The sequence below is a fragment of the Phragmites australis genome, chromosome 4, assembly GCF_958298935.1.
Source record: "Phragmites australis chromosome 4, lpPhrAust1.1, whole genome shotgun sequence".
NCBI classification, from domain to species: Eukaryota; Viridiplantae; Streptophyta; class Magnoliopsida; order Poales; family Poaceae; genus Phragmites; species Phragmites australis.
This window is the reverse complement of record NC_084924.1, coordinates 48,986,206-49,007,119: the sequence shown is the minus strand read 5'-3', so window position 1 is coordinate 49,007,119 and position 20,914 is coordinate 48,986,206. Positions and strand designations below refer to the sequence as shown.

Here is a 20,914-nt window from a genome sequence, read left to right as displayed (position 1 = left end):
GTGAACACACTGGTGTATTTCTAACGGGGGGTGAGGATCATCTCGCCGGATGGTCCGATGTTAGAAGAGTAAAAACACCAGAGCGTTTAATAGAACATTAGATTTTTTTTTCAAGTGAGTTGAAGATCAATAGACTGAAAAGTCCGGCGCTTTGAGTTGAACACACCGGAGTATTTCTTGCAGAGAAAAAGAGAAGTGGCTTGGTTGGCTCGAGACAGCTCACGGGATAGCCCGGTGATGGAGATGTAGTTACATCGGAATGTTCGGTGTTCATAGTGGTTTTGAGTGGAATTCTAATAGCTAGTTTCTGAGGTTGTACACATCAGATGTTCCGGTGCTCGTACAAAATATCTACACCGGACTATTCGATGCTCATAGCAAAGTTGAGCTGTTAGAGCAACAACTAGCTGGCGGGTTTGAGGCTATAAGTACCCACCCACTCAGTCATTTAAAGGTGCTAGAGTCCAGATAAGTTTATATACACTTGAGAAGCATCCAAACCATCAAAGTGCTTACAGTGTTCATCTAAGACGATTAAGTACACTATTAGAGAGTGATTAGTGCTTATAGACCTAGAGAGAAGTGTTGCTAGGTGTGACAACCTAGAGAGTAGATCAAGGAGTGATCCAACCATGTACCGAGAGGTACACCGACGCCTTGGAGCCGTGGTGACTCGCCGTTAACTTGTTGACCCTCTAACTTGGTGTGGAGTAATAGGAAAAAAATTGTGTCGGGATATAGAGGCCCTTGTCTTTGCGACTAAAGCTTCAAAATAAAGACGACATACAAGTGACCGGAAGAGAAATTAGTGGTGAGATCTTGCCTTGGTGGCTCGGTGGCTTATCGTGCTTGAGATCTTATCTTGATTTTTGTAGCTCAAGAGTTGTGATCGGAAGAGACTTGATGACCAAGAGCATATCCTTTGTGGAGCTACAATATGGACTAGGGGTGGCTTGTGTACCACCGATATCACGGGATAAAAATATCTTATGTTGAGCTTGTCTCTCTACCTTATTTGCGTTTCTGCATTTATATACTTACAATTTACCTTGCTAGAGTATGTTATAATCCTCTTGAGCGGTAGAGTAGACACAATAGATAAACTTATATCATATTTAGATAGAAATTGATATATATTTATCTTGTGAAATTTTTGGAACTATTAATTTTAAGTGTCCTAATTCACCCCCATCTTAGGATATCACTGTTCCTTATAGTCGTCCTTCTTCGGGGACGGGAGCCTGGATGTCTATGTCCCACTCTTCAGCCACCATATGGACGCCTTCAAGAGTTGCTGCTAGTCCCTAGGCCAGCTCTGCAGGCTTGTAGCCATGCGCCTAGCTCACGGACACAACAAGAAGCATTGGGCAGATCAATGTATTTGTTGGGCATCTTACAAATTGTTAGTTGTGGCGTGGCCTGGGTGCCCACCGCAGTAAATGACTGTGTGGCGTCCGGTTTCTCCGACTTGTTAGTGGTGAGGCGGTTGGCCAAGAGGCCCTTGTGAGGCTTGGGGGTGTCAAGACTCCAATTGGCGCCGCATGTCTGCTTCTTTAGAAGGAACTCATTGAATCCCTTCTCCTTGAGGTCCTTATCCATGATGTTGTCGTCGTTGCTGACATGCTTGTTCTCCTTGAGGTCCTTATCCATGATGTTGTCGTCGTTGCTGACATGCTTGACGAGCAACGCTAGCTTCTCCTCCTGACCCTTAGTTGTCATGACATCGATGGTTGCCGTGGGTGGGCCTATTGTTGACTAAATATGTTGAAGAGGTGGGCGCCATGGATGCACTGAGTAGGTGTGACGGTAGTATCTCGAGGGCGAGCACTTTTGTCGTCGTGCATGTGCATGCTATGGCACATTGCTTGTGCTTGGGGGTGATTTTACGAATTAGACGGGCAGACCCCTGCATGGCGGCCATTTCTTCATGCCACCATTAGGTTTCAGTGCGATCGCGCAGGTGAGCAGCCACTTTCTTCTTTGGGACGACCATATGTTTCTTGTGGCCATCAATATCCACGTGATGGAGACTCACGGGATCTTCGAGGCGGTTTGGTCGATTCCACTTGATGGCAGTCTGCTTGTGGTGATGCTATGGTGAAGCTTGTGGTTGGTCAGATCTACTCATTCTTCATCATTGCCAAGATGCGGGTCTGCCTCTCACATTTTCCATTTAGATGTTAGATAGTCAGAGGTCCTAGCATTTTATGCTCATTGTGGTTTCTTTCGATCATGGTGTAGCTTGTGATTCATTGTGCCACTGCTTCTATTATTCTCTCTCAAGTTTCATGCGATGGTGATCCTTCGCATTGTCTAGCCCATGCTTGATGCGTCAGCGTGTTAGATGGCTTGGGTCTAGCGTTCGCCAATTTGGTGTATGTAGTGTCAGTGTAGCCACTGCAGGTGGCCTTTGGCGGTTGTGGCGTGTTCAGTGCACGGTGCTCGTCGTCGTTCGGGTCTCCCTATGCCCTTTAGCTTCCCCCTTTGCTAGATCGGTCTTTTCTCCCTGATCTGGCCCACGAGCTTGACAGCTTGGTGATGGTGGCATTGGCACTTCGGTCCTCTTCTTGCAACGCTCATCCTTGTCTAGGCCTCTCCAACATCTTACTTGCTCCTCCCCTTGCCAAATCTGTCATTCCCCAGATCTAGCATGCAGGGAGCTCTTCGACTTGACGATGTCTTCTTGGACTATGCATAACTCAAGGGTTAGACGGTTGTGTCATTGGCGGCGCATCACTAGCGCCCGCGATGTGCTTTTGGCACGACTGAATTTTGTCCCCTTTGATCGTGGTAGGTGAGGGAGCACCAAGCGAAAGCCTTGTTTAGCTTCCGGTCGTTGATGCCGATGCCCTTAAGCGTTATATTCTCCTTGAAGGTAGTGTTGTGTTGTTCCCTACCTACTCTGAGAGGTTATTTGGGTGAAAACCCAATTCTAATTTTTGAATTGGTGATGGCGACGTCTTTGACGTTATACCCTCCTTTAAGGTGCTGTCTGGGATTCGATCTGACTTTCTTGTGCTCTACAGCGTTGTGGACCACTTCTGATCTAGTTTTAGCTAAGTGGTTGGTCATGTGTTTAGGTCGTTGCTGTGGTGCTTTGGGTCTAAATTAGCTTAGCAATTTGCTTGTTGTGTATGTGATTTTTGCTCAGTTTTTCTTTAACTAACCGAACATGTCTGTCCATCAAACTAGTTTTATTAATACAATTAGCAGCTCTCGAACATTCATTTGTAGTGCGTACAAAAATGCTGCTCCTCTCCTAGAATGGAAATAGCTGATCAACGACAGTAATAAAATTTTATCAGGTGATCAACTGATCATGTAACTGCATCTACCTGCTCCAATGTCTCCATGCAGGGAAGCAGAGAAAAGAAGGTTAAATTTACATCTCGAGACGTTCACCTTTACCACTGCAGCAAGCAAACGCAACAGATTACGTGCGCCGCGGTCTGCACGCAGCAGATGACCTGAACTTCTGAAGCACAGCAAGTCGGCTAGCGTATCTCTGCTGTTACTGCTCTTTCCGGTTCGCCAAACGAAGCAAATTCAAAACTTCCTTTTTTTTACCAAAATTTACTGAATCGATCCCCTGCAGATATAAAATAACTATTGCACTGTACTTAGTGGTTAAATAGTATCTGAAAATATTTACTTATCCAGCCAATTGTGCAAGCTGTGTGACAGGAAATGCACGTGTGGAGAGTAGAATCTGAACCTGAGCAATGGGCTATTTAGTACTAGGAAAAACTTGGAGAGGTGGACAAATTATTCGTGTCAGGCACAGGCAGCGAGTGGTGACCTAACGAGACGTGACAGGAGAACCAAAGCGGCACACACATGTGTTAAGAATGGGCCAGTAGGCAGAGCCACACATGTATCAAAATGGTTCCTGCCTTCTTTGGTCCAGTACTCCAGTATCAATGAATCATGCCCGAGGCAAGCAAATGCCTTATTTTTGCCCCCGGCTTGTCACTGCCTCAGAGAATGATCTCAAGTTTGTTCGTGTCAGGACTAGTGATAACGCGGGAATTTCCTTGAATTCGCGTAGTAATTCATGTGAAATCTATGTGTTCAAACGTGCTGGAGCCCTAAAAAGAATCTCCTAATGTTTAGTAACTGAGTTTAGCTCAGTTGATTGAGAATATAGATGTATGTTTAGATCACTTACATTTGAGTTTTGTGGATATGAATATAACCATGTGCATACTTAGTTGGTGAGGTAGAAGTTATACTTTAGTTATATAGAAAAAAACATTGTTTTGTATAAAAGTGAAAGGAAACAAGGTTCAGGAACACAGGGCCCTATCCTGGTTTGCTGATAGTCAAAAGACATGACATTGGTTTTTTTTTAATTTCAAAAAAGACATTTCCACGATCAGCTTTCTTTTGCTCTCTCTCCTTTGAACGGACAACAAGATGCATGCAAACACAGCCTAAACATAGCTGCTCCGGCAAAGATGCCGAATAATTCGTTGGCGCGAAGCACGCAGAGAATGCTCAATGGCCAACTTGCATTTCTTCTGATCATTCTTATCCCTTACTATTATTAGTGGGTTAGGTTCATGTAATTATGCAATCACGCAATGATCCACTCTATGTATATACGACTTTGACCAGCAGTGTGGCATTACTTACTCATGTAATCATGCCAACAATCTATGGGTGTGTAGATTGTCGCATTGCCTGGTTGGTCGATTAGAAAAGGTGTAACTGTGGCAATCCACTTCGTTGGCGCATCAACCGGACAGGGGAAAGCTAAGGAATAATCACTAGCTATCCAATTAGCGGCTGCCAATGCAAGAGAACAAATTAAATTAGGTGCGATCTGATTAATCAACAGTAGCTTCTACGCTAACGTGCAAATACAAGGCTATGTACTCGTGTAGTACCTTCTTGTGTGTCGTATGTGTGGGCTGGTTGTTTCATTCGACAAGAAAACAAAAACAAAAACTGATTAGCCGGCTCAAATTCTACTGGGGATTCCATTGCTCCAAGCTGGGGTCAGTATGGCTCCATCAATCAAGGAAGCTAAAGACACACGGATAATGAGGCCATGTGCCACCGACTACGACCTGCGAGAGCTAATTTGAGCTCGATCCATGCCGGCCGAATTCAAAATTGAAAGGGAGTAGCGAGTAAGTAATTTCAGAAGATGGGCTAGCATTAGTTATTCGTGGTCAATGAAGGCAGGCCGCATCTCCATTCTTGCAAACGCATGGTTCTAAATTTGCATTACCACACATAGACTCATCTCACACGATTTGAAAATCCTTATCTCATATGATTTTGAAGCCGTAAAAGATAGTTGGTCACAGGTAATCACTTGATTATCTCTGACGGGTTGAGAGCCGTGTGATAACACTTAGCTAAAACGGTTCCATTCTGGAATCATGAGATACTATTTCCAGAAAAATCAATATTTTAATGCTGAAAAATTGAAGGGAAAATCATCTAGGAAGCCCATGTCAACTATCTATATGGTGACACAATTTTTCGCGTTGATGTGATTTCAAGGACTCAAACATTTTACCTCTTTGGTTCCGTGTGGACTAACCTAAACAACTCACCCAACACATATTGTTGATTGCGATGGGGTATTGTATTCCTTTACTGTTGTTGCACGAATTTTTCAATAATTATTTAAACATCTAGATGATCTCAAATAAAAAGATTGTCAACTATAAAGTTTTAGATATCATCGAGATTATATATTCATTTTCTAAACTACCACATAAATATCATCCCATGCGTCGACTCTAGGATAGTAGTGGTACTTCCAAAATAATCTCTATAAAAATTAGTGGCATTTGTATATAGGAGTTATGCAATGCTATAGACAATTTTTATTGTAGTGTAAAATATATTCTCATAATACAATGGTTTCGAAGTAATCAATCCTCGAACTCAAGACCTCGTGCATAAATAATCACTAGACATGTTCTACTAACCAACTCAGCCTCACATTACTACTTGCATATATTCAGAGTATTATTCTTATGAGTTATTTTTAAGATGCGTCAAACGTCAAAAATATGCCTCTAGAGAATAAAGAATGCATCAAACAACGTCTCTATAAAATACAACCAATTACAAAATATCAAAAAAAAAACATATACGCCATTTTTGTATTGATAATTTTAAAAATGCCTTGAATAATGCCTCTACAATCCATTCTAGACAATCTTTGTTCATAACGTCTCAAATAGTGTCTCTACATTTGATACACGTTCTAAAGTGCCATAAATATCTCTATAATATAATATGTTAATTTACAGTGGCAAATGCCATAAAAATGCCTTAAGCAAAGTGCCTCTAAAGGGAGTTTTTGCTGTAGTGATATTATGAATTTCTAAATATCTCACTACAAACAAGCAAATCGATGCTTCATCATTTCACCTTGAACTAACTTAACTATTATATATATATATATATATATATATATATATATATATATATATATATATACATATATATATATTATAATTTCACAATGTAATTACTGTATTAGAGCTGATCCTTTATCTAGCCAATAGGTTTGTATCATTTCATGTTTCATCCAAATTGAAACTGACACTAGTACATAAATGGTCATTAGTGCCTGTTCATAATGTAATTATTAGCATTAGAGCTGATCCTTTTTCTAGACAATAGATTTGCACTGATTACTCGACACTGATAACCGTCATTGATACTGGCACCATCAGTGCCAGTTGGTATTAAGAACTGGTAGTATCAGTGCCGGTTCCTAATACCAACCGACATTGATACATATCATAGAGCTAAAAAACTTGCATTTTAGAAATAAAAATGATTTCAATACATATGCAGCTTGCTTATAGCATTTACATTATTTGATACATGTATTTACATGATACAATATTTCTGTGTATAGCCAACACTTGCACTGGCATGTTCACCCAATAACTGTAGTTGTAGTAGTCTTAGCACACTGTCTACAAAAGGGACATCACATATGTAGCACATACACAACACTCTGATGGACAAAGAAACAAACATATACAAGAAAATCAAAGTCTCCAAAGCTCTCTAAACAAACTGGACCTATGTACTCCATTGAGTAATGGACATTAGCTACTTCACTGTGGTGAAGCAACTTAAACTGAGGCTGGTTGTTGTGCTTAGGCACTACCGGACTACTCGCAATCCGATGGCTTGTAGGTGATGAAGCTCATGCACTGCACTTGCCTGACATTGTCGAAGCGGATAATTCAGAAGGAACCACTTTGCAGGCTCAGGGCTCAAAACACAAGTCTAAACTCTAAATTGGATTCATAGAACGAATGGTTGCTTCTATCGAATCTGATCGCTCAATTGTAGAGGAAGCTTTTGTCATGCAGGCCGACGACGAGCGTGGTGGTGCCGGGCTGGTTCACCATCTCCACCACCGTCTCGCTGAGCTCCCCCTCCATCACCACGGATAATGAATGAAATCACAACTAAATCACTGGAACCAAGGCAATGTGCTAAAAATGCCATCGGAACCCTGCTTAATCTCCCAAGATGAATATAGTAGCAAATCAGCAATAATTTTGAATCGATGCAACATCAACACTGATCCATACATATTAAAGAACAAAAACATCATAGACAAGTTAGAGAGAGTTTGGTCAGACCTGGGATCCATGTTCATGATGTCGCAGAGTTCGATGTTCATAGTCCAATTCGGGTCAATTAGCATGTCATTCGTCGACCTCTCCACACACGCCACAGCCGCCATACCTCCCGATGGCACAAACCCACCACCACGACCACATCCAAAACCCTAAATCATGTGCCAAGAAACGCCTAAATTAGCGCCAAGATCCCACATTTCCATCCTAAGAACAACAAATCCCACCCAAAGAACCCATCTTTGATCCTCCAAGAACTCGAATCCTTTACCAAATTTGAGTGAATCGTGGCCCTGTCATGGATCAACAACAGAAGGCATGGACACTGGTGGAGATCTCTAGCCAGAAGGTGTGGACGAGGGAGTTGAGGTTGGCGAGCGCATACAGCTTGAGATCTAGCGGTGGCTCCTACAGCATTGCCAGCTTGGCCTTGGCGGCGGCGTGCTCAGCCTGGCAGCGAGAGAGTGAGAAGAGAGGGGCACAAGATGAGAGAGGAGGAGAGTTCTAGAGAGGGAGGAGAGAAAGGGGATCAAAGAGAGAGAGAGAGAGAGAGAGAGAGAGAGAGAGAGAGAGAGAGAGAGAGAGAGGTGCACGACACATAGGAGATAGTAGAGAGCGAACGTGAGGGCTTGCGAGCTAAAAGTTCATTGAAATAAAATTTCGGGTCTGAACCCTATATCAGTGATGATTCATGTTTACAAATCGGCACTGAAGTATCAGTGCCGGTTCGTAACTAGAACCGGCAATGATAATGAGTATCAGTGTTGGTTCAACTCGGCTCGATTGTTGAACGAGCTCAGAATGTTATGAATCGACATTGATACTTTGTCGGTACCGGTTTGTTCCTAACCGGCAAAGATAGGGCGGCACGGGTGACCTATTTTGTTCTAGTGCGAGTTGAGTCAGAGAAGAGCTTAAATGTTTCATATATACAACATGTTAATGATATTTTAGTACCTAAATATTATACATATTATCATTTCACTACATTACTAGTTTTATCCTTTTTCATGTAGTATAGGAGTGCTAGGTAGCCCCATGAGTGAACCACGATGAAAAGAGTTGAGCCAATAAGTTATGAATGCCAAATTAGTTGTGAGCTATATTTGGATACTTAGATGACTTCGAATAAAATATTATGAATTACAAAGTTATAGATATCATCGAGAGATACCATTTTCATATAAAAATTGTCTCCATCCAACTTTGTATAAAAATATTATGAATTTTCGAAGACAAGCTCCAAACTTGAAACTAAGAATATCACTTATAAAAATATTACTCATGTTTGGAACCATATGGGATATTATGCTCCGTTCCTACTTGGAATCATAGGAATACTTGCTTTTTCTCACGGTTATAGCCGCATAGCTTTTTTCACATGGCTTCTAACTAGTACCATGAAAGATAACTATTTCACATGGTTAAAAAAAATGGTAAGAGACAAGAAGTCAGCTCGTATGACTTTTTTAAGTATTTGGTTGTAATGTATATTTGGTTCCAATTTATATTATTTTTGTCTAATGTTGTAATATATTCATATATATTTAGTTTTAATGAAGATATGATACACCTATCGACCCCCGAGTTTCTTGACCCTGCAGTGGATAAGAAGCATCACAACTTCTTGTTTGCCGTTCACCAGCGGAGTTAGGGGGTTTCTTTCCGACCACGTGACCCTGGGGATCTACTTACGATTGACGATCGTTGAAAGCACCTGTATGTCGCTAATTAACTATATATGTGCCAATTTATTTATTTATTGCATGCCCCACATTTACTTTATATTCCAAATGGTGCAGGTTGGCAGCATCTGGACTCCTACCACTGTGTCGTTTGGTGGAGGCCCGAGCGACAGAGAACCCTGAGGCAGCGGTGAGGCGATTCTATTTCGACCGCTCGCTGATCGCTGCACTGGTTGACCGATAGAGGTCTGAGACCCATACTTTCTACCTCCCCTGCGGCGAGATGGCTCCGACGTTGCAGGACGTAGCCTATCTGTTAGGCTTACCTTGCGGCGGAGCTGCCGTTGGAGTCATCGACATGGATGGAGACTGGATGAGCGTCATGCATTAGCGGTTCGCCCCTGTTCAGCGGACTGACGACACACCCGCCTACATGCCCAAGTTCTTGTCGGATCCGCGTAGGCCCACGAAGAAGTAGATCCTCCAATTTCAGGTACCTTACAATTTACCTTCCCAATTATTTTATGGGTTTTAAGATATTTTACTCATCGTCATTTGCATTACTTGTAGCCTGCATACATGCACCCGGAGGCTAGCTTGTACTCGGTATCGAGGCACTTGGAGGCCTACCTGCTTTGGTTATTCGGCTAGGTTATGTTCACCAGCGGCTAAGGCCACCTGGTGTCGAGGACCCTTGTTCCGTACGTGAAGTGGATCGTAGATACGGAGCCTGATGATGTCCCCCAGTTGAGCTGGGCCTTCTGCTGTCATTTCATGATGCATCTTCGATTAGCGACCTAGTCTTACATATTCAGACGTGTGTACTTTCTATGGTCTACTTATCATGTCATAACTGTATTTTTTAATCCAACGTGACCGCACACTAGTTGCATTTCTTAATTCAACGTGACCACATGCTACTTTCTATCGTCCTCGGTATTGTATGAACCGTTCACAATAGAGCTAGAAAAGCATTTCTTACAAAGCTACTTATACACGAAGTGACCACACGACATATCTTTCGGGAGTCTAGCTTTAGACACGAAATGACCACACGATCAGTTTTAACCATGAAATGACAACACCTCTATCCTGACGTAATCTGTAGACACAAAGTGACTACACGACTCAACTTTAACCATGAAATGACAACACATCTGTCCTGACGAAGGCTATAAACAAGAAGTGACCACACGGGAGAGTTTTAACCATAAATTAAATGACAACACATGTATGTTGACACATGAATCTCTGCTCAGCATCAATGCTACAACTTTTCCATTTTTGAGCAGGGAATCCAATGCTCCAGCCCCTCACCAAGCACATGCACTCGGTCCATGCACTAGCCCTTAGCCACCATAAATAATCACACCTTTATCTATGGATACACCACTCATTCCTCAGCTCTCTCAACTGCAATATCTTTCTCAGCTCCACCAAACCCACCCAAGAAACATTGGGGGATTTTCATCCCCAGGGGGTCGAACAACCGATGTGCTTCTGTGCCGACCTTTGTAGACTTCGCGAGTCCCAGGACATCTCCTATACCTATGACCTACGCTTCTTCATGTGTACCAACTACAAATACGACAAGCCTCAACATGGACCGTATGAGTACCACCAGTATAACGATATAGATCAATCATGTGGCACTTTCCACATTTTGTTCCTAATTTCACGCACTGTTTTACTAATCTCATCATCTTGTTTTATTTTTTCAGTTTCCTCCATCTATTTGTGACTTCATTGAATGGCTCGACATTAAGCAAAATGAAGACCATAAGCGGTGGGTCGACATGAGCATACGGTGGAGGAGAGAAGCGTACGCACACCGGGAGTACGAGCAATAGCAGGAGGAACTATGGCTGAAGCGGCAGGAAGAGGAGCGTATGAGGAATGCAGCGTATGACCATACTGTGGCTCAAGCCCGCAAAGCTGAGAGGGCAAGGAAGAAGGAGAGGGCATGTCGTGCTAAGGCGGCTGGCCTTGATGCCCTGAGAAATGACAAATATCCTAGATGCACTTAGTAGAGACCATCTAATGTAACTCGTCATATTTTCACTCCCTAAGATATGTTAGGATTAGCAGCGGTATGCTATTAGGTTGATCTTAGTCGCACTGTACATATCACTATTTTTTGTCGTTATGTCTTCATGGTTAGGATCTCATGTAATGTTTGTCACCGTATGTAACCTTCATATCGGGTAATATGCTAAGAGTGCTTCACATCTATAATTGTTCACAAAATAAGATGTTGTATCCTCACAACAACACGTCACTAAAAAATTACTGATACAATTTTACATCAAATACATAAACAAATATCAACAAATTTACAGCGATCCACCATTTCTAAAATATCACTACTCCGTGATACCGTTTTGTCTACTTTTTTACCGTTTCCATTCAAAATTTCCAAAATATCAATTTTCAATATTTTTCACCGAATAAATGTGCATTATTTTTCAAATTACACTATACAAACGTTAAATTAAAAAAACAAATTTCACCAAGACTATCTGCCCTATCAGTGGGCAGAGCAAAGGCTACCCGCCCTCTCATAAGGCGGTTAGTCACTACCCACTCTCTGAGAGAGCAGTTAGGGTGGCGGGCAGCGGGCGCCGAGGTGGACCCCACTCGCTCTCTGAAAGGACGATAAGGAATGGTAGTGCCATCGTGATAGCCCTTTCAGAGGACGTTAAATATTTATTTTTGTAAATTTTACCATCAAATCTATTTATTTAAATATTTAATAGAAAAATATAAAAATAAAAAAGCTCATCTGATGCAGCACCGAGGGCGGTTAGGGACCTCTGGTGGCAGTGGTGGCAACTGCGCCTCTGGTGGCCACGCTTGTGGTTGTATGGCGGAGCGCGGGCAGTGACAGGTCAGTCGAGGAACGCTGGTGCATGTGGTCAATCGAGGCGTAGTTCCGGGTGTCGGCGCTTTTCCAGCGAGCGTCGTGTGCGGTCATGAGGGCCGCTAAGGACGATGCAGGCGGCGACGGGTCTCACTCACATCGTGCCTACGGCAGCCTAGCAGAGGGATCTCCAGCGATGGCGACTCAAAGGGAGGCACCGACGAGGCGACGAGCAGGTCGCAGGTGTCATATGACTCGGTGACAGACGGAGACCACGATAAGGAGGTACTTCTGTTTTTTTATAAGAAAATGAACTATCTACTAGTAAATAACGGCTGCTTCTACGATTCGCTATCAAATACCATCAATAACGAGTTTTTTTCCTTCCATGCCATAGAATCCATTAGGCAGCATGTAGACCTACGTTACGTAGAGATCATTTTGCCCGTATTTCAATATGTGGGTAAATTCCCTCGTACCATTACGAATTACTAACCAATTTTCTGTTGTTAGTTTGTGACAAACAAAAACTAAAAAAATTATCTTTCAAAGCTTAGCTTAAAGTTGAGAAAATAAATTGAATATATATTATACATTCAAACAGCAAGTTTAAATTTTAAACTAAGTGTTGAGAGACAATTTCATGTAAACTTTAAACTAAGCGTTGAAAGACAATTTCTCGTAGTTTTGTTTACCGCATAATAGCAACATAAATTTAGTCAGTACTGGCACTGAGGAAAATTACTCACATACTAAAATAGTAACAAAATGGTCATTTTACAATGTCTAATGGAGTTCCACAGGTTGCCTAACGAAGACAATGACATAAAAGAAAGGAAACTCACTATTATTCTATTTGTTCATAAATAGTAGGTATATATTTTTTAGGTTCAATCTTTGAAGTTAGATTTTGATAAAGGTTTTTTTACAAAATATATTATTTATAGCTACAAAACTTATATAGTGTGAAATCATTTTGAATTATAAATCTAGTTTTATAATTTTATATACTAGACATTCTTATAATTTGATTAATTTTAGTTAAAGAATAAAAAAAATGTTTTTTCAAAAAAATACGCATACTATTTCTAAATGGAGGGAGTAGATAGCATAAAAGAAAATCAGATATATTCGATGGCGATTCGTAGAACCAGTCGCTATTAAATATCAAATAGTTTATTTTCTCTTTATTTTTCTACTAGAGCACATCCCGAGACCTTACTCTATCCGCCCCTGTTAAAAAATAAATAGGCATGCTAGTTGAAAAATAGAGCTAAGTTAATCAAAGCAAACAAATTCAAATTGAGTTAATTGTTTTTATGTGCCCGCACCGGGAAACAATAAGATTGAACGGAAATGAGGAACATTTGATTGTTGGGAAAAAAAGAAAAGATTTAGGATCGATTACTCTCTATTATGCAATAAGAGGAGATGAATGTTTGCCCTAAAAAATGATTACGATAGTTAAATTCAAATTTAATTTACCTAAATAAAAATACAAATTAATCATGTATTACATTCTATACATGCTACTGTCAAGCCACTAAAATGATGTATAAAAAGATCTGTAGGTCCGATTGTTTTAAAATTTTAACAGTAAAAACTGGATAAAATTATAGAATTAATCCAACAAAATTCAGTTTAATCAGATATCTAGATCAATAGCTACTACCCTTTCTATCTGCATTTTGTCTCCGTCTGTCCGTACTCCCTACTGCTCGGCCAACAGCACCAATGGCTCTTTTCATAGTCCAGACTCGGCCTGTCCGTAGTCGACTCGGCTTCACAAACTGAGCCCTACTCGGATGCAGCCCGCCTGAGCCTCCCGTCGGCCACCAGGGCTTGCCGTTGGCCTTGGCCTCGCCCGCATGCACCTCGGCCCACTCGGTCTCGCTTGTGCCATAGCTCCATGGGCCGTCGCTCCGCTTTTGTCCGCTGGCCCACGGCTAGCACTCTGCACAGCATACTCCAATGGGCCATGCCAACCTTTAACTTTTATGTGCGATCATCTTCACATGCATTATTCCAGTTGCAACGTCCCGTGTGATCTTTTAACTGTCTTTACCTTGATTTCTCTCTAAACTTAATCCCTATCACTGTCATATTAGTCCTCAGGACACATCTACGTATGGACAAAATAAATAACCAATTTCGAGAACAAGTTTATCCAGCTTGACTCATGTCAATTCATACAACATCACTCACACGAGTGTATTGTAAATATTAAAATCGCAAATATTATTATGCTACCACGAGCATACCAATCAACACATGCACACCACATATGCCATAATACTAAATCACTTTGCTTTGCTAATTTTATCACCAAACCAAATTTTCAACCCACATGATCTCACAAAAGGGAAGAAAAGAATAAGAAAAAAAAAGAAATGTTGGTGTACCGTGTAAGAAATGTTGGATCCACTTTTTCCAAAAAATGTTGAATCTGATTGTTGACTCAACTAAAAATGTTGAGAACCACTACTGAAAAAAAATTGAATGTGGAAAAAATATTGAAAGCAACACGTCTTGAATCAACGGAAAAAATGTTGGCAAATTACTTTGATTTGGCGAATTCTGGACGTGTTTGACTTCTTTTTGTATAATAAGCAAGTTTAAAGTTGCTTTTGTTTTGGGAGATGAACTCTGTTCGTATGACTGTAACTATCAATCCAGAAACCTGATCCCTATTCTGCATTAGAGTATTCTAGCCTACTATTGCTGCCGGCTGCATTTTCGCTAAGTTAGTGGTGCAGTTACCACAGACTTCAAGAACACTACCCTTCCCAGTTCTCAGGCTTTTCGAGCAGCTAGTCTGCACTCTGTGACTCTGCACTATCGACCATATATATTTAACTGGTGTAGTAGCAGACTAGCAGCCACAATTGCCAACGACCAAACCTACCTAGTAGCTAGTGCACCCTCTCAGCTCCCTCTCGCGCGCGAAAGTTATAGAGAAGTAGCAAAAGCCGAGCGCCTTTCGCAGTAGCTGGCTGTCTGGCTATGGCGGCCAGCGAGATGCCTTGGCATAATGGCATCCAATTGGCTTGTGGCTTGTCTGAACAATGGAGGAATAAGGGCACGCATGGCTCTCGGGCCATTGAGTGGATAGAGAGACCCCTGGCTTCGTGTAACCCGTAAAGGGCACAGCTACTCATTCCATATTGCAACTTTAGCATCCACTGTTACATAATATGCATGAGCATACTTGTTGTGACTTGACCTGCTACTACTACTACAACCTGGGCCGGGCAGTGCCGGCTGCCGGCAGGCACCGATGAGCACTAGAAAGAACACACAATGATCACACTGGTCTCCAGCCAGCTCGTCGCCCGCGCGTGGTGGTCTCCAGTCTCCACGCACGCTAGATCGATCGATTCTTGAGGAGGCACGCCATGCCATTGCCATGGCATGTCGATCGATCGATCGGTCGTTGGATTACATTACATGATGGAGCAGGCGTTGACGTCGTCGTCGTTGAACATGTTGCTGACGGGGTCGGCGCCGCGGTGGGGCTCCGGGAGGTGGCCGTGCTTGTCGCCGTTGTAGCCGTGGCGGTAGTAGTTGTAGGTGCGGCGGTAGGACTCCTCGTCGCGGAAGTAGTCCTTGGCCGACGTGAAGTGCAGCGGCAGGTCAGGGTTGGGCCAGAACTCCGCCTTCTTCCCCGCGCGACGCACCTCCTTGAGCACCCGGTGCCGGTCCACGTACCCCGTCACCGTCACCTTCTCCATCTCCACCTCCACCTCCACCGAGTCCACGCCCCGCAGCTTCGTCAGCGCGTGCTTCACCACCCGCTCGCACCCCGAGCAGCACATCCGGACCTTCAGCTCCACCGTCTGACGAGCATGCAGATCGATCCATACGATTCAGTTTATGTCTTTATTATATTTGAGAGAAAAAACAAACAAGGGATGAAATGAAAAGGCTCACATAAAAGTTCATCGGTAGGATATACCAGCAGTTTGTTTCAATCATGTTTAACACTATTAACAGTAGGATATGCCAACAGGCTCAAACATTGTAATAACGAATGCTTCGGTGCATACTTTATGCAGACGCCGAAATAAAGATATTTATTCATCTAGAAGAAGGATATAATAGTAGTTTACTACTGCAACAAACTTGTTATGCGACTGCGACTACACATGCAGATTACTACTGCTGTCTAATGCATGCTTACTGATTAGCGTTAGGAAAACTGCGAAAACATTAGTGGTGGGCAGAGAATAAATCTGAACATGTCTAGTCGTAGTCGCATAACCAAGTTGCTGTACTTGCATATACTCTGCCCTGTCTTTCACATGCATGTCTGACGAAAGAACAGAGCACGTTGAAGAAACAGAGCAAACAGCCGGTACGGCGGTACGTACCTGCAACGACAGCGGTCTGCTCCGACCCATCCTGCGGCCGGCGAGGCCCCCGTCGTGGTAGTAGAAGGTGTTGGTGCTCGTCGGGTGGCTGCTGTAGTAGTACGCGCCGGCGCGGTGACCATGGCGATGGCCGCCGGTGGGGTAGAAGCAGCAGAACAGGAAGGACGACAGGGCAGAGGACACCGACATGGCCGGCTCACGGGAGCAGCAACTTATACAGATTTTCGCGCGGAAGAAGAGCACGCCACAAGCTTGGGCAAGTTGCTAGCTACCCTCTCGGCAGGTTCACCGCAACCTTAGCCGAGGAGGTTAACTAAGCTGGTCGCCCGAGATGTCCCGGCCACGGCGTGCACGCCTCTTGTCTAGCTTGCTGCCGCGGCAAGGTTAAAAAATGCTGGCTTGCTCTCACTCAGGCTGGACACTCGAGTGCCTCTTGCCTCTCTGCCTCTGCTACTGCTTTTATTCTCGCGCTGCCGCTTGCCTAATGCCTACACGGTGCAGTAGTTTATGAGCTTTTGGGAGTAGTTGTCTAGTTGATATCTTGGAGAGGTGCGCTAGCCTTTGCCCCTAGTATCAATGCTTGAAATGTGGGAGACTGGGAGGAAGGGGGGGGGGGGGGGGCGGTGAGAGAGAACCAGCAGCCAAGGGAGCAGCTGCTCGGTCCAGTACATCTCTTCTGCCACCTCAGCTGTGGATTGGTACTACTGCTTTGTCACGAATTTTGGTGTTGTTAAAACCTGAAATGCTACCGATTAAGCTAGAAAAGAGAGATTACGAGTGATGTTTGGTTGCAGGCAGATGAGCTGCACAATGATGTTCATGTCGAGCTTTAGTGTTCATCATGACAGACATGAATGCCAGCAACAGTGAATAATCTATGGCGAGGATCATCCTTGTTTTCCTCTTCGACTTCTGATCACTCAGTGATACTGCCTGTGTAAAGCTTAGGCGACAAGGGAATATTTAACTGCATGTTTTGTTTAGTGTTTAGTGACCGATTTCTCCTAAATAAAACTCGGCTTGCTTAGTGACTAGTACTAACTGAGTAGTGGCGCAGAAGGCAGGAAAAGTGTCTGAAGGAGAAATATATGTCAGGTTGGGGGAAAGCAGGAAAAGTTTCTGAAAAATCTTCTTCTCTTCGGAACGAGTTCCAACGGTCATGCCTCCCTCGATGATATTATGCCTTGTTTTTATTCTGTCCAAGCTTTTGTACACACATCGTGCAGCACTGTTGCATCTTGCATGTGCTCTTGTGCTCTTAACCTAGTCTGTAGCTTCCAGAGGAATTGCATGTAGTTCGATCTTGTCTGTCGGTTTCTGAATAATGCTGTTTTGCGGTTGCGATTATTCCAGCTTTCAACCTAGAACAGTATTCATACAACAATAATTCCAGCTTTACTTAGGTATGAAGCAAATTCTATATTATCTTATCATACCAAAGATTTTCTCTCATATGATGACACATATCCACTTCTTCTTTTTCCTCTTTCACTTAACTATTAGATCACGTGAGAATCTTTATAGATAAGATCCTATAATATTTATTTTCTAGTTAGCTAGCTATTCTTTTGTTGCATAATTGAGTTGACAAGACACTGCTAGATTAGCAAAAGATGGATCAATTCATTCCTCGATGTCCAAATTACTGTTAAATAATCTGCCTACACAGGGTGAGCTAGTGCTTGATTAGACCAGGAAATGAGCTACACGTAATCGCAATCAGCATAGTGACAAGTTGACATGCGGCGCCGAGAATTAATGCGGCGAAAATATGCATGTTTTCAGATCGAGCCGTACTCCACTCCTAGAGCATCTAAGAGTTATATAAGCTACGTTCATATCAAGTGATCAATAGACAACGTATAATAGGTTGATTCATCGATTCGTTTCCTTTTAGTCGTGTTGGTTTTGAAAGCTTAAGATATCGCTCAAATTATAATTTTCTTGTGATATTTAGCTGAAAGAGTTCTTTTGATTAAAGATAATCTGATCAAAAGGAAATGAAATAGGAATTTCAAATGGTGTTTCTTAACCACAATGAGAGTTTTGAACACTTATTTTTTCTAGTCACTTTGTTAAGTCGATTTGGAGAATTGTTCAGATTGCTTTAGGTATTACCATGCCAAAAAATGTGAATTATATTATAGATGGTTGCTTACGTGACATGGATGTTAATAAAAAGAAACTGATACTAATTAGGGGTAGCTGCTCTATTTTAGACGATTTGGTTATGTCGCAATAATATGGTCTTTAATAAAGTAGCAATAATCTTTTTTTTCAGCACTCTTTAGGAACACATATTAGTTCAGATTTTAGAGACTGCTACAAAAGGAGGACCAAAGGGAAGTGATTAGAATAGCTTGTTAGAATTTGGAGGTAGTAGCAATGGAGCTTTTTGCCAAGAATGGCTCGCGGTTTAGTCATAGTTTATATGTCGAATAATGTTATATAACCTCTCTAAAATATATTTCCTTTTTTCTTCGCTTTCAGCAATAGACTGCGATTGATGTAATAATCCAACAAGGCCTGTATGCATCATAGGATGCAAAAGGCCAGAATGTTGTTTCCTTTGTCTTAAAAAAAGTGATCAATAGTCAAATTGTCAAAGAACAGTGTCTGTCGTAATGATAAATTATTTGATTATAATAGGCCCAAGTTGCCAATTCCTTCGGCCAGGGGCTTGTCCTCGTTATGCCCACTTTTTTTAAGGGAGAAAAATCTCGATTTATATTGAAAGCCAATTAAACATGAGTTCTGAGAACCAGATACAAACAATCAAAAGAAAAGCTGGGGACTCCAACTCTCTAGAGAAGTTCAGAAGAACTACTAAGGCACAGATAACAAATGAAAGAAAATAAACTTGAGAGCTCAACTATCCAATTATATAGGGGAAGCCAAGGACCTTAGAGTTCACAAACATCAAACATCAGCCCCGCAACCGGAGTAAAAAGGCGCATCCACTCCCTAGCCTCCGTTGTGGTGCTGTCCACCTTGATCCTATCATCTTTTTTGAGGAGGGTACTCCAATTCTGCACGAACGATATAGCAATGCGTAAGTTCGTGCGGCTTGTTTCGAAACTTACTCTTGATCACCATTTTGTTCTTAGATCTCTATAAGACCCACACCAATCCTACAAAAAGAAATAAGCCCAACATTTGAGAATTCTTGAGAATACCCGGGAGCCAACTTGCCCATAAGTCGTACCAAGCAAGGGAAGTCATTCCATCCAAAAATCTCTCGCACAGCGCTCCAGATGCACTGAGGGATCACACATCTAAAGAAGATATGGGCGATCGTCTCTGGTTTACCATACAGAGCGCATCTTTCACTCCCTTTTCATCTATTTTTTTAAGAGAAGTAGCAACATGGAGCCTATCATGTAGTATTTCCATAAAAAGATTTTAATCCTAAGGGGGAGTTTACAACGCCAGATCCTCTGAGCCCCCTGCTCAAAACCCTCTCAAAGGTGAGGAATCTATATCGGGATTTGGTGGTAAATTGCCTTGATTTATCTAAGACCTATAGGACATCATCCTCACCCTCGTTGGGATAAACCTGTTGCAATCTGCTAGACAAATTCTCCCACTGTGAAATGTCACTTTCATTCAAGCTCCTATTAAACTGAATGTCCTAGCTCCCATCATCGCATCATTCAACCACCACAACATTTTGATTAGCACACATACAGAAAAGGTTAGTGTATTGGGTTTTTAAGGGGGTATCTCCCAGCCAAATGTCTTTCTAGAAGAAAGTTTTCATGCCATTGTTGACTTTGTAACATGCCCTCCAATGGAATAAATGTTTTGACTTTGTTCAGTCCACCAAAACTGAGAGGTGCCTTTGTGCTTGGAGGTGAAGAAATTTCCATCCGGCATGTATTTGGCTCTAAGTAGCTGGCACCAAGTTTCTTTTGATCCATAATAGATTTTCCATATCCATTTGACAAGCAAATAGTCATTCATGATCTTGGTGTTCAAGATATCCAGACCTCCATAGTCTTTAGGCCGACAAATGGCCTCCCATTTGGTCATATGGTATTTATTTACATTTTTAGCCTCCTTCCAGAAAAACCTTGTTGTAATGGTGTTCATCCTACCATGAGTACCCACATGAAGATGGTAGAAACCCATGGTATATATGGGGAGGCTAGTAAGACATGAGTTTGTCAAGGTCAATTTACTCCCCGAGGTCAGTTTTTTTTCCTTTTCATGGGTCAGGTCTGTTGCTCATTTTAGCAAGGATCCCAGAATAAGCAGCCAACCCCAACTTAGGCTCTAAAATAGGGATGCCCAAATACTTTAAGGGGTGGTGGCCCAGTTGACAGTTCAACATATTGGCCACATTCTCTTGATCTCCTTGATCCATTC

General features: G+C 42.3%; 1 protein-coding gene across 1 annotated transcript; it reads right to left on the bottom strand.

The window, feature by feature from the left end:
* Window positions 1-15,324: 15,324 nt before the first annotated feature.
* Window positions 15,325-17,052, bottom strand: LOC133914533 (heavy metal-associated isoprenylated plant protein 30-like). The gene is made up of 2 exons (XM_062357632.1): window positions 16,547-17,052; window positions 15,325-16,012 (listed from the first exon to the last, which is right to left on the bottom strand). The coding sequence occupies exons 1-2, from the start codon at window positions 16,733-16,735 to the stop codon at window positions 15,620-15,622; spliced, it is 582 nt and encodes a 193-aa protein (XP_062213616.1). The 5' UTR covers window positions 16,736-17,052; the 3' UTR covers window positions 15,325-15,619.
* Between the last annotated feature and the right edge of the window lie 3,862 nt (window positions 17,053-20,914).

Bases quoted from the DNA above. Each gene is read 5' to 3' on its own strand.
- LOC133914533 (XM_062357632.1), bottom strand. From the start codon at position 16,735: ATGTCGGTGTCCTCTGCCCTGTCGTCCTTCCTGTTCTGCTGCTTCTAC. The intron at 16,013-16,546 runs GTACGTACCGCC...CATGCTCGTCAG, and splicing joins GCAGACCGCTGTCGTTGCAG to ACGGTGGAGCTGAAGGTCCG.